General features: G+C 42.7%; 2 protein-coding genes across 2 annotated transcripts in view; one reads left to right on the forward strand and one right to left on the reverse strand.

Moving 5' to 3' along the window:
• The window catches only part of EIF2AK1 (eukaryotic translation initiation factor 2 alpha kinase 1), a 37,579-nt gene that overhangs the window by 17,885 nt on the left and 8,096 nt on the right, over positions 1-11,598 (reverse strand). Inside the window, exons 2-8 of the mRNA XM_015565145.1 lie at positions 6,978-7,139; positions 4,813-4,946; positions 3,676-3,713; positions 2,414-2,513; positions 1,783-1,863; positions 983-1,082; positions 159-229 (exon numbers count right to left, since the gene is read on the reverse strand). Of these exons, the coding sequence (XP_015420631.1) occupies positions 159-229; positions 983-1,082; positions 1,783-1,863; positions 2,414-2,513; positions 3,676-3,713; positions 4,813-4,946; positions 6,978-7,139 (686 nt within the window). The remainder of the gene's footprint in view (positions 1-158; positions 230-982; positions 1,083-1,782; positions 1,864-2,413; positions 2,514-3,675; positions 3,714-4,812; positions 4,947-6,977; positions 7,140-11,598) is intronic.
• Positions 11,385-11,598, forward strand: part of LOC102758661 (60S ribosomal protein L10-like) — a 3,149-nt gene continuing 2,935 nt past the window's right edge. The window contains exon 1 of the mRNA XM_006765473.2: positions 11,385-11,410. Coding sequence (XP_006765536.1) covers positions 11,385-11,410 — 26 coding nt within the window. The remainder of the gene's footprint in view (positions 11,411-11,598) is intronic.

Consider the following 11,598-nt stretch of genomic DNA (forward strand, 5'->3'; position numbering starts at 1 on the left):
TAAAATTCTGACAGGAAATATTTAAGGGGAGGAAAGAATTTAACATTTCATAATGAAAATAAGCAAAAACGAAGTCTAAAACATTCCTGAACTCCTAACAGCAAAAGACAAAGGCAACCCAATGCAGGTGAGAGGTTATGTCAACCTGCAAAGGCTACACAGTGCACATACCTGTCGTCCTCCTGGGCGGAGATCACTTTCAGAGATGGCAACTGAACAGAAATTCTATCTGCTGAATAAAAACAGAAACAAATCCTTAAGCAGCCCAATTTCCTAATTCATAGTCAAAGGCAGATTTAAAATATACAAATAATGCCAAATGAAACAACCTATCTAAAAACATCATGACTGTCCTGGCCAGTATCGCTCAATGGATAGAGCATCGCCCGTGGACTGAAGGGTCTTGGGTTTGATTCCGGTCAAGGGCATGTACTGAGGTTGCAGGTTTGACCCCTGGCCACCAGGTGGGGTTCGTGTGGAAGGCAACCAATCAATGTATCTCTCTCATATCATTGTCTCTCTCTCTCTGTCTCTTCCCCTCCCTTCCACTCTCTAAAAATCAATGGAAAAAATACCCTCCGGTGAGGATTAAAAAATAAATAAATAAAAATGTCATGATCTTCGGGCAAAGTACAAGCTTATCCAAACGACTGGCACATATACGGGACTATAGAACAGCTGTTCCTCTACACGAGGGGTCAGCAAACTCTGTGCAGGACCTGGTCAATTGGTCAGGTTTCTCGGGCCCTGAGACTCTGCTGCAGCTACTCAACTCCACCGTTGTGGACAAAAGCAGCCACAGACAATACCTATATATGAGCCTGTGTTCTAATAAACTGTATTTATTGACACTGAAATGAGGAATTTCATATAATTTTCACAAAATAGTCTTTCTGAGCCTTTTAATATTTTTTAAAATGTAAAAAACATAAAAGAATGAGCTTTGCCGGCCTTCAACTCTATCTAATCTGAAACTGCTTACCTTGCGTTTGGGCCACGTGGACATGCTCAATCCAAGCAGTGTGATAGCCCACAATGTTAGGGTGCTGGAGGCCCGCCAGCACCTTCACTTCCCGTAGAACCTGAAGGAGAAGCATCATTAGACCGAGCTTTCACTGGCAAGTTGTTAAATGCTCATGGTGTCAAATAGAGCAAACAGAAAAAGCCCTCTGTACAAGCAATCTAAACGATGTTAAAATAACGGGAATATCTTTATGAGAGACCAGAGCAATTGTTACAGCCACTAAACTTACATATACATGGCACTTTATGCTTTGCATAGTTCATTTATACTCATTCTCCTATAACGAAGTCCAGTTCACAGGTAAATAAAACCTGTTGTCAAGGGCAGAAGATAGACGTGACTTGGAGGACTAGGTAATTTGCCCAGGACCACACAGCATGTCAGGGAGAAGATTGGGACCTGGACTGAGCTCATGTTTTCTTTTGTTTTATAGCACCTTGTATTGTATATGAGTAATTTAATTTAAAAATTAATTTCCCCAGCAATGACCCTGAAATGTGGCCAATATGAAATGCCTATAAAAAACTAAGTCTGTGTGGCCCCATGGTGTAATGGTTAGCACTCTGGACTTTGAAAAAAACTAAGTCAAATAAATTTAGTTCTTATGTTTGTTACTATAACCCATTCTTAGTAAACTGGCAAGCCATACACCTAATACTTGCCAAATACACTCTCTCTCACACACACACACATACAGCAACTATTTCAAAAAAACAAATACTCAATTATTCAAAATAAATACATTTTTTAAATCTTACCTTCATGCAATCTGTCTTAGTTGCACCCTTAATCAGGATTTTCTTAATCGCATAATACTGACCATCTAATTTATTCCTGACCTAAAAAGTAGAGAAAAAGACAAAGTATATCGTGTCATTAAATTTCAACCGAATAAGGAAAGTTCTTTAACCTGAACTTAGACCATCCAAACGAGCCAAAGAGGTAAAATGAAGGTAAAGACACCTGAGCGCTTTGCTATGGTCAGGGAAGTCAACCGTGCTCAGCCAGACCACAGGTTTTCAAATGCAAGGAGGGGCCAGTTCCCAGAAGCCCCCGGTCGGAAGAATGGCAGTGTTGGCCAAAGGGCTCTGCGAAGCCCAAAGAACAGCAGCACAATTCTTTTCAGTAAAACATTCTATAGAAAAGGTAACTATAGGACAAAAACTCAATTTCCAGAATCCACCAACCCACCAATGTGGTTAGGAAAAAATGAAAACCTGCCCACTTCCCCATAAATGACGAATCTTGGTGAAAAGTAAATATACACAATTTCTAGGAACTGCCTAGAAATTGCCTACTTTCAATACTGAAAACAACTTTCAACATTGAAAACAACTTCTCAATACATTTATTTAAAGCAGTAGGTCAAAAAAGACATGAGAAAACAACCTTGTATACTCTTCCATATCCACCTTTTCCTAAGATGGAAACCTCTTCAAACTCATTTAAGTAACGTGAAGTCTGTGCTTCAAAGGCTACTTCCCTTGATCTGAAAGTTAAAACAAACAGCCAATATTAGAGCATGAGCACGTCAGAATGTTCTAGGCCAGGGGTGGGCAAACTTTTTGACTCGAGGGCCACAATGGGTTTTTAAATTGGACCAGAGGGCCGGAACAAAAGCATGGATGGAGTGTTTGTGTGAACTAATATAAATTCAAAGTAAACATCATTACATAAAAGGGTATGGTCTTTTTTTTTTTTTTAGTTTTATTCATTTCAAACGGGCCGGATCCAGCCCGCAGGCTGTAGTTTGCCCACGGCTGTTCTTGGCAGTTCATGTTCCCTGTTTCACTACTAACCTTCTAACTTCCTTCATCACTAAATTGTGGTGGCTTGGAAAGGATGAGCTAAAATGAAAATTTTGAGCGGCCAGTGTGGCTCACTGGCTGAATGTCAACCCATGAACCAAGAGGTCACGATTTGATTCCTGGTCAGGGAACATGCCTGGGTCTCGATCCCCAGTGCGGAGCATGCAGAAGACAGCCGGCTGATGATTCTCGCTCATCACTGATGTTTCTACCTCTTTCCCCCTCTCCCTTCCTCTCTGAAGTCAATAAAAATATTTTAATGCAATTTTTCATTCTCTATGAAAAAAACATTTGCTAAGCAAATTGACAGGTTGGTATGATAGCAAAATGAAAACCTGATTTAGATTAAAATCATTAATCTAATTTTAAGTATTTTACCAGTAATAAGTACTCAATGACTAATTAAACAGGCAAAAGATTAGCGGAGTTCAGTGAGAAAGTCACTTAAATTTCCAGACAAGTTACAGATTTTATCTTAACACTTCCTAAATACAGGCAACATTCAATGGTTTTCCCTGACAGAGACCAGGTATCAGTGCCCTGCACTAAGGCTGGGGCTTGTGGAATCCACAGTGAATGAGGAGAGCAGGGGGTCAATAATGAAGGAAAAAAATTTTAAAGCAAAACCAAAAAAACTTTATTTTTTATTAAAGGAGGGAAATGAAGATTAAAGCAAATCTTGGAGCAGTAGTTAACTGCCGAGAACAAAGTTTTTTAATTTGCATAAACTATAGTAAACACAGTATTTTTAAACTCAAAACTCATTTCTGATTAATTCAGGATTGAGTCTTAATCCTGACTTAATAGTAATATTTAAATAATCACAAAGTATTTGATACAGACCTGATCTTCGGAATATGAGAACTATCCTCACAAGGATCCTAAAATAAAAAAAATTACTTTTAAAAGCATTTTGAAAATTTTATGGAATAAGGAATCTATCAAAATTCAATGTCATATCAATAGTCTCAAATGCTTACACAATATTAAAAAATAAGACTCAATGGCTTTTTCAACATTACCTAAAAGTTTACAATGGAAAATATCTCTCTCTGTTCAGAAGATCACTACTAAAAAAGCTACATTCTTGCTACCCTCTGACAAAGCTGAGAATGTACCAAGGAGCACCATAAGCAAATGGCGATTTTTACCTTCAAAATATACCAGTATGCAGAAACTGACAACTTCTCACGTCTCCACGGCTACCACCCATTCAGAGCCACCACCAGCGCTTCTTGCCTGAATGATGCCCAGTGCCCCTGCTTTTGCCCTTGGTCCCCCGTCTATGCTCAACACAGAAGCTGTTGATCCCATTAACTCATAAGTCAGATGATGCCATTCTGCTCAAAGTCCGGCAGTGCTGCCTGTCCCACTGCGTGAACACCAAAGACATTAAAATGGTCTCCAAATCAGACTCTATTGTCCAACTCCACCGTCCTTCTTACTGCCCTCTTGCCCCCCATGCTCCCCTGCTCACTCCAGCCACACGGCTGCCTATCCTGCTCCCCACACCTGACACACTGCTCACTGGGGAGCTGCTGTGCCTCCACGCGAGTGCTTTCCCTCCAGGCATCTGCGCGGAGCCCCCTCTCAGCCTCAGCTCCTGACTTACAGGAGTCTCAGTGCCGCCCTCCCTGGCCGCCCTCCGTAACATTCACACATTTCTAAGTCCCTTCCCTGCGTTATTTCTCCTGAACATTCTCACCATCGAACCCACTGATTTCTCCGCATTGTCATTGTTCCGTTGTTTACTACCTGCTCTTTACAACAGAAGTTCCCTGAGGCCGGGACTCTGTCTATGTTGCTTACTGCCTGGACCCCAGCGCGTACCAGAGAGCCGAACACACAGCAGCCATTCATAAATAGTTGTTACATAAACAAACTAAACATTTTATAAACCTCTTCATAACGCTTTAAGATACAGCCCTCTGGAAATCAAAACGTTTTTGTCACATACCGAGCACGTATTTTGAAGCTCACCTGACGAACGCTCTCTCTAGCTGACCTCATTAAATGGGTGATGGCTCTGTTGTGATGTAGTCTCAATGAGCTAAACTCATCACTGCAGGTGAAAGAAGACAGCAGCCCCATTTTGATAAAGGTCTGACAAAGTACTAGAAAAAGAATGCAGAGAATTATTAGAAGGCCATTTTATAATGGTAATTTTATTTTTTTTTTAATATATACTTTTTTGTTTCAGAGAGGAAGGGATAGGGAGAGAGAGATAGAAACATCAATGATGAGAGAATCATCAATCGGCTGCCTCCTGCACGCCCCCTACTGGGGATGGAGCTTGCAACCCAGGCATGTGCCCTGCCTAGGAATCGAACTGTGACCTTCTAGTTCAGGGGTGGGCAACCCCTGGCACGTGTGCCATAAAATAGCACGCCAGTAACTTTTGCTGGCACGCGAGCCCCTTTCTTCTAATCTTCCATTTACAATTTTTTTCCTTAATATCGACTTTTTTTATTTTTCAGATAAATTCAGTGTAGGTGCATCTTAGATAAATAATTTTACATAACATGTATACATTAAAAAATAAATGTATTTTTCATCATCATATACTGTGTCTTTGTCGCTCGAATGAATTTTATTTCTTCTTCAAGGTTCTTCACATAGGTACACTTTAAGAGATATCAAGCAGGCGTAACATGTTCTCAAAAAATTGGCACGCAGAAGAATTTTGAGTCAGAGATTTTGCTGGTTTTGGCACGCACTCACAAAAAGGTTGCCCACCCCTGTTCCAGTTCATAGATCTAGGTCAATGTTCAACCATGGAGCCACATCTGGCTGGGCTAAAATGGCACTTCTGAAGAGTACACAGAGCATAGAGTGAAACAGCCTTTTCATAGAGTGAAAAAAGTTCCATTCATACACGCATTCCAACTTGGGGATTGATTCCGTCAAAGTGAAGCAATTGGTACACTCACTGCTCAGAAGCACATCTATACTGACTTCTCTGACATTGAACAGTCAGTCATTTGTTTACCATTCCTGGTTGGTCAGTAAAATACTAAGCTCCATCTTTTAAAAAGGCAAGAAAAATGTAATCACAGTAGTCTTCTGATTTTCAAATATATTTCATTTTGCAAACAGGCACTGAGATAAGAATAAAGGCAGAGCCCTGACCGGTTTGGCTCAGTGGATAGAGTGTCGGCCTGCAGACTGAAAGGTCCCAGGTTCTATTGCGGTCAAGGGCATATACCTTGGCTGCGGGCACATCCCCAGTAGGGGGTGTGCAAGTGGCAGCTGATCGATGTTTCTCTCTCACTGATGTTTCTAACTCTCTATCTCTCTCCCTTCCTCTCCGTAAAAAAATCAATAAAATATATCAAAAAAAAAGAATAAAGGCAGAAGTGGAAATAAGTGATTAGAATGAACAACAAAAGTGAATTTTAACTATTGCTTCTATTATGGAATATCTTAACCAACACAGAGAGCTGGGCAGTGCAGGAAAAGAAACACCACACAGTTGGTGTTAAAAGTATTTAGTGCCCTAACCGGTTTGGCTCAGTGGATAGAGTGTCGGCCTGCGGACTGTAGGGTCTTAGGTTCGATTCCAGTCAAGGGCATGTACCTCAGTTGCTGGCTTGATCTCCAGTCCCTATCACAGCATGTGCAGGAGGCAACCAATCAATGTGTTTCTCCCTTTCCCTTCACGCATCCAAATGACCTTCCAGATGAAGCTAGGGCTTCAAGGGCTGAGGCAGCCGGGGCTGCGAGGGCCGAGCCCCTTGCATGAATGCCGTGCATCGGGCCTCTAGTTATATTCATTAGGAATTATCCAAAGCAAAATATAAAATGATTTTTAAGAATATAAACTATATTTCCCAGCCAGCGTGGCTCAGTGGTTGAGCATGAACCTATGAACCAGGAGGTCACGGTTCGATTCCAGGTCAGGGCACATGCCCGGGTTGCAGGCTCCATCCCCGGTAGGGGGCGTGCAGGAGGCAGCTCATCAATAGTTCTCTCTCATCATTGGTGTTTCTATCTCTCTTTCCTTTTCCCGTTCTGAAATCAGTAAGAATATATTTTTAAAAATATAAACTATTAATACTTATTTCAAATTTTTATACACCCACAGCATTAAATACCATAGTACTTTTACAAGTGTTATTTAGCAAGATGAATTTATGCTTACTAACATTTAAACACCTGTCTTGAACGAAATGGGTTTGGTTCATGCACATGGCTCAAGTGTTCCAGCAGAGAGACAAGCAATAGTTGGTTGGCAACTGCAAAAGGGAAGGTCGGCTGCTGCTGCTGCGGCCCTTTTAACACCTGGAGTTCTGCTGGAACATCAGCTTCTACAAATTAAAAAAGGAAAAATTGTAATAAATAGTAAACATCTCAGAATGACAAAATAACACATTCTAATTAAAGAAACAAACTATGGCCGAAACCGGTGTGGCTCAGTGGATAGAGCGTCGGCCTGCGGACTGAAAGGTCCCAGGTTCGATTCCGGTCAAGGGCATGTACCTGGGTTGCGGGCCCATCCCCAGTGGGGGATGTGCAGGAGGCAGCTGATCGATGTTTCTCTCTCATCGATGTTTCTAACTATCTCTCTCCCTTGTTCTGTAAAAAATCAATAAAATATATTTTTTTAAAAAAGAAAGAAACAAACTATGTAACTTCAAGGGAAAAAACCCACCCCAGCCCACCTGGTGTGGCTCAGCTGTTGAGCATCAACACCCATAAACCAAGGGGTCACCGGTTCCATTCCCGGTCAGGGCACAAGCCCAGGTTGAAGGCTTGATCCCCAGTAGGCGTGCAGGAGGCAGCTGATCATTTATGTTTCTCTCTCATCGATATTTCTATCTCTATCCCTCTCCCTTCCTCTCTCTAAGATCAACAAAGACATATTAAAAAAATAAAATAAGCCCTGGCCGATTTGGCTCAGTGGATAGAGCATAGGCCTTCAGACTGAAGGGTCCCAGGTTCGGTTCCTGGTCAGAGCCTAACCGGTTTGGCTCAGTGGATAGAGCGTCTGCCTGCAGACTGAAAGGTCCCAGGTTCGATTCCGGCCAAGGGCATGTACCTTGGTTGCGGGCACATCCCCAGTAGGAGGTGTGCAGGAGGCAGCTGATCGATGTTTCTCTCTCATCGATATTTCTAACTCTCTATCCCTCTCCTTTCCTCTCTGTGAAAAATCAATAAAATATATTTTTTAAAAAAACTTAAAAAACCCACAGTAGTTAAGCTAAGTGGGGTTAATCAAGCAAACTTTTTGGAATTGCATTTTTTGAGTTGAATTCTGGAAGCTGGAAGCCTAGCAGGAAGATGCCACTGGGGGGAGGGAGAACGTTCTGTTAGTAGTGATGTACACAAAGGTAGAAATGAATGAATGAATATTCAAGCAAACAAGTGGGGATGCCTCCTGTCACGAGGACAGCGTAGGCCCAGGCATAAAGACATTAGTTTGGCAGAGGAGAAAGGGAAGGAGGAGGAAAACTTGACTCCTGAGCATGTGCTACGTATGGACAGGTGTCTTATGTGTACAATCTCATTTCATCCTCACGGGACAGTAAAAGGTAAGTGTTACTAGTCCCATTCTCCAGATGAGGACACTGATCTCCTAGAGAAGGTGAGAAATCTGTAAGCGGGCAGACCGACTAACCCCTGAGCCCATCGTCCTCTTTCCACTGCACAAGACCAACCGGACAGATGACTTTGCACTTCAACTGAAGGTCATCAGCTGGTACAGGAGGCGACCGGACAGAAACATGGAGGAAAGAATAGGTCGCAGAAATAGCAAGAAAGAAAGGGACTGGCCAGGATTTAAAACACCAGGAACGGGAGGAAGGGGTGTTAATGAGAGCGGAAATTGGTAGGAGGGCTTGTTAGAGGAAAGATGAGACACTGAATTCTCAGTACAGTGGAACCTTGGTTCTCGAACGCAATTAGTTCCAGAAGGCTGTTCGAGAGGGGATTTGTTCGAAAACCAAATCGTTTTTTCCCCCCAGAAAGAATGGAAATTGAATTAATCCGTCCCAGACCCCCAAATGATTCCCTGTTTTAACCTTTTTTGTATACAGTACTGTTCAATGTACTGTTTAACCTATAAACAGGCACTTCTTTTCTTGAATTTATCGAACTACCCCCTTCCAGCCTTAAAGGAGTCGCTTTCAGCACTCGTTCCAGGGGTGCCTTTCAGGCCAGCAGGCTCCATCAATGCTCTTTCACTATGGCCTCCACCCGCCCACTGCTTTTTGTTTACCCAAATCAACAGTTTTTCTACCTCTTCTGTGATCACTGCTACTCTCACACCCTTAGCACTCTTGATGGCCTCTTTATGTTCTAAAATTGTGCTAATCCGTTGATTTTCCAACAAAAGCATTCTCTTTGTTACCTGAGAGCTGCTTTTTGTCACGCTGACCTCAGCACAAAAGGGCTGTCAGGTCAAAAACTGAAGTTTTGGTCAAAAACAGAGACATTTTTTAAAATATTTTTTCTGAGCCTCATCCAAGGAGTGAGGATATTTTTTCCATTGGTTTCTAGAGAGAATGGAAGAGAGAAAGGAGGGGAGAGAGAGGGAGAGAGACATCGACTGGTTGCCTCCGGCATGAGCCCCAACCCGGGTTGGGGATTTTGAACCTGCAACCCAGATACGTGCCTTTGATCGTGCCCTTGATCGGGAATCAAAGCCAAGATCCTCTGGTGCACAGGCTAATGTTCTAACCACTGAGCCATGCCAGCCAAGGAGAGACATTTTTTCTGTTAACAATTTGGTCAAGAACCGAATTGTTGCCGAAACCGGTTTGGCTCACTGGATAGAGCGTCGGCCTGCGGACTGAAGGGTCCCAGGTTCGATTCCGGTTAAGGGCATGTACCTGGGTTGCAGGCACATCCCCAGTGGGGTGTGTGCAGGAGGCAGCTGATGGATGTTTCTCTCTCATCGATGTTTCTAACTCTCTATCTCTCTCCCTTCCTCTCTGTAAAAAATCAATAAAAATATATTTAAAAAAAAAAAAGAACCGAATTGTTCCTGATGGGAGACGTTCAAGAACTGAGGGAGAAACCTGAAGGATTAATTTGAGATACAATTTTAGAAAACTCATTTCTGGTAAAAGAAGAAAAATTAATGAGTCTGACATTGGGCTTACTGTTGGCCCTCCTTCTAAGATGAGGGGGGGGAACGGGGCGTGGGGGGGGGACCAAAGACAGTAACTTTGATCAAAGGCGGATGACTCCCTACACAATAAACTCCCGCAGAGCACAGGTTTTGGAGTGACACCTAGGTTTTGAATTTTCAGACTCTACCATTAACTGGCAGAGTGGCCTCCCATCAGCCAGAAAACCTTTGAGAAGCCATTTAACTATTCTGTTTTTACATCTACTGCATTTCTCACGGACCTTATTTCCCCACGAGAAGATAAATTAGGCCTGGGCCTTCTGGGCTCCTTTGGAAGAAAAGGCAGTATGTAAACACAACAGTAGAATGAGTAGCCGAGGAGAAGGGAATTTTTAGAAGCTAATCTAAGATCACACCCTTCAAGACTAATCTTCAGTTTGCAGAAAATCTTATCACAACGTTACAGAAAAGGCAGACATGCGTGTTTACTGCTGGGACTTTTTCCATGACATAACCCTATTTACTGTGGAGCTGCTCTAAGTACCACCTTATGTACGGAAAACTTCAGTCTGCCCCCTGCAAAATAGTGATCTTACAGCTGTCCTCTGCTCATAACTGCCACGGCCTGCTTTGTATCCCTCTGGAGTCAAGAATTATAGCTGGTATTAAGGATGAAAATCGAAGAATTTAAGAAATTAGAACATTTTCAACTTGGCTTGCACCTTTAAATCGATTTTAACATGTTAACAGTTGTTTCATGCTTCAACTGAATGTGTTTTCTCTATAATCATCCTATTCAAACCACTGCACGGTAAAATCCTCCCTGAATCAATGTATTCAATCTTTTTTAAAATATATCTTTATTGATTTCAGAGAGGAAGGGAGAGGGAGACAGAAACATCAATGATGAGAGAATTTCACTGACCAGCTGCCTCCTGCACTCCCCACACTGGGGATAGAGCCTGCAACCAGGGCATGTGCCCTGACCGGGAATCGAACCCTGATCTCCTGGTTCATAGATCAATGCTCAACCACTGAGTCACTCTGGGCAATGATTCATTCTTAATAGCACAACTTAATTTGTGCTATTATTGTCAGGTTGTGGGTTCCACTGGGTCAGGGCTCATACAAGAATCAATCAATGAATGCATAAGTGGGTGGAACAACAAATTGATGTTTCTCTCTCTCTCTATGTCTCTCCCCTCCCCCACTCTTCTCAAAACAATCAATAAATAGAAATTTTCAAGTACAGTAAGTTGTCAAAACAACTAGTTGCAATTAAAGAGCCTACTGCACTTTCCTTAAAATACTGGATACTTCGGACTGGCTAGAGCCCCTGTTCTAAGCATCTCTCACTTCATGTTGTTGGACAGTAACATACCGTATGTCCCAGTAACCAAAAGCCTCATGAAAACTTGTTGGTTTTGTTTGTTTGTTTGTTTGTTTTAACAGAAGAGAAGGCTTTGCATACTGCCTCGCGATGACACGTCTTCAGCTGCCCGATCGGTGAAGCAAGACAACAGAAGCAATAAATCAGAACTCGGCCCCAACGGCTCAGCCCGCAGCGTCTGCAAAGTCCCACCTAGTAGCCGGCACCGCTCCCGCTCCCGCCGGCCCCAGCCACGGGGCCTGGGAGCTGCGCAGCCCCCGGAAACCCTGGGTCCGCGGAGGAGAGACGAGCAGAAATGTGCACA

The sequence above is a fragment of the Myotis davidii genome, unplaced genomic scaffold (assembly GCF_000327345.1).
Source record: "Myotis davidii unplaced genomic scaffold, ASM32734v1 scaffold399, whole genome shotgun sequence".
NCBI classification, from domain to species: domain Eukaryota; kingdom Metazoa; phylum Chordata; class Mammalia; order Chiroptera; family Vespertilionidae; genus Myotis; species Myotis davidii.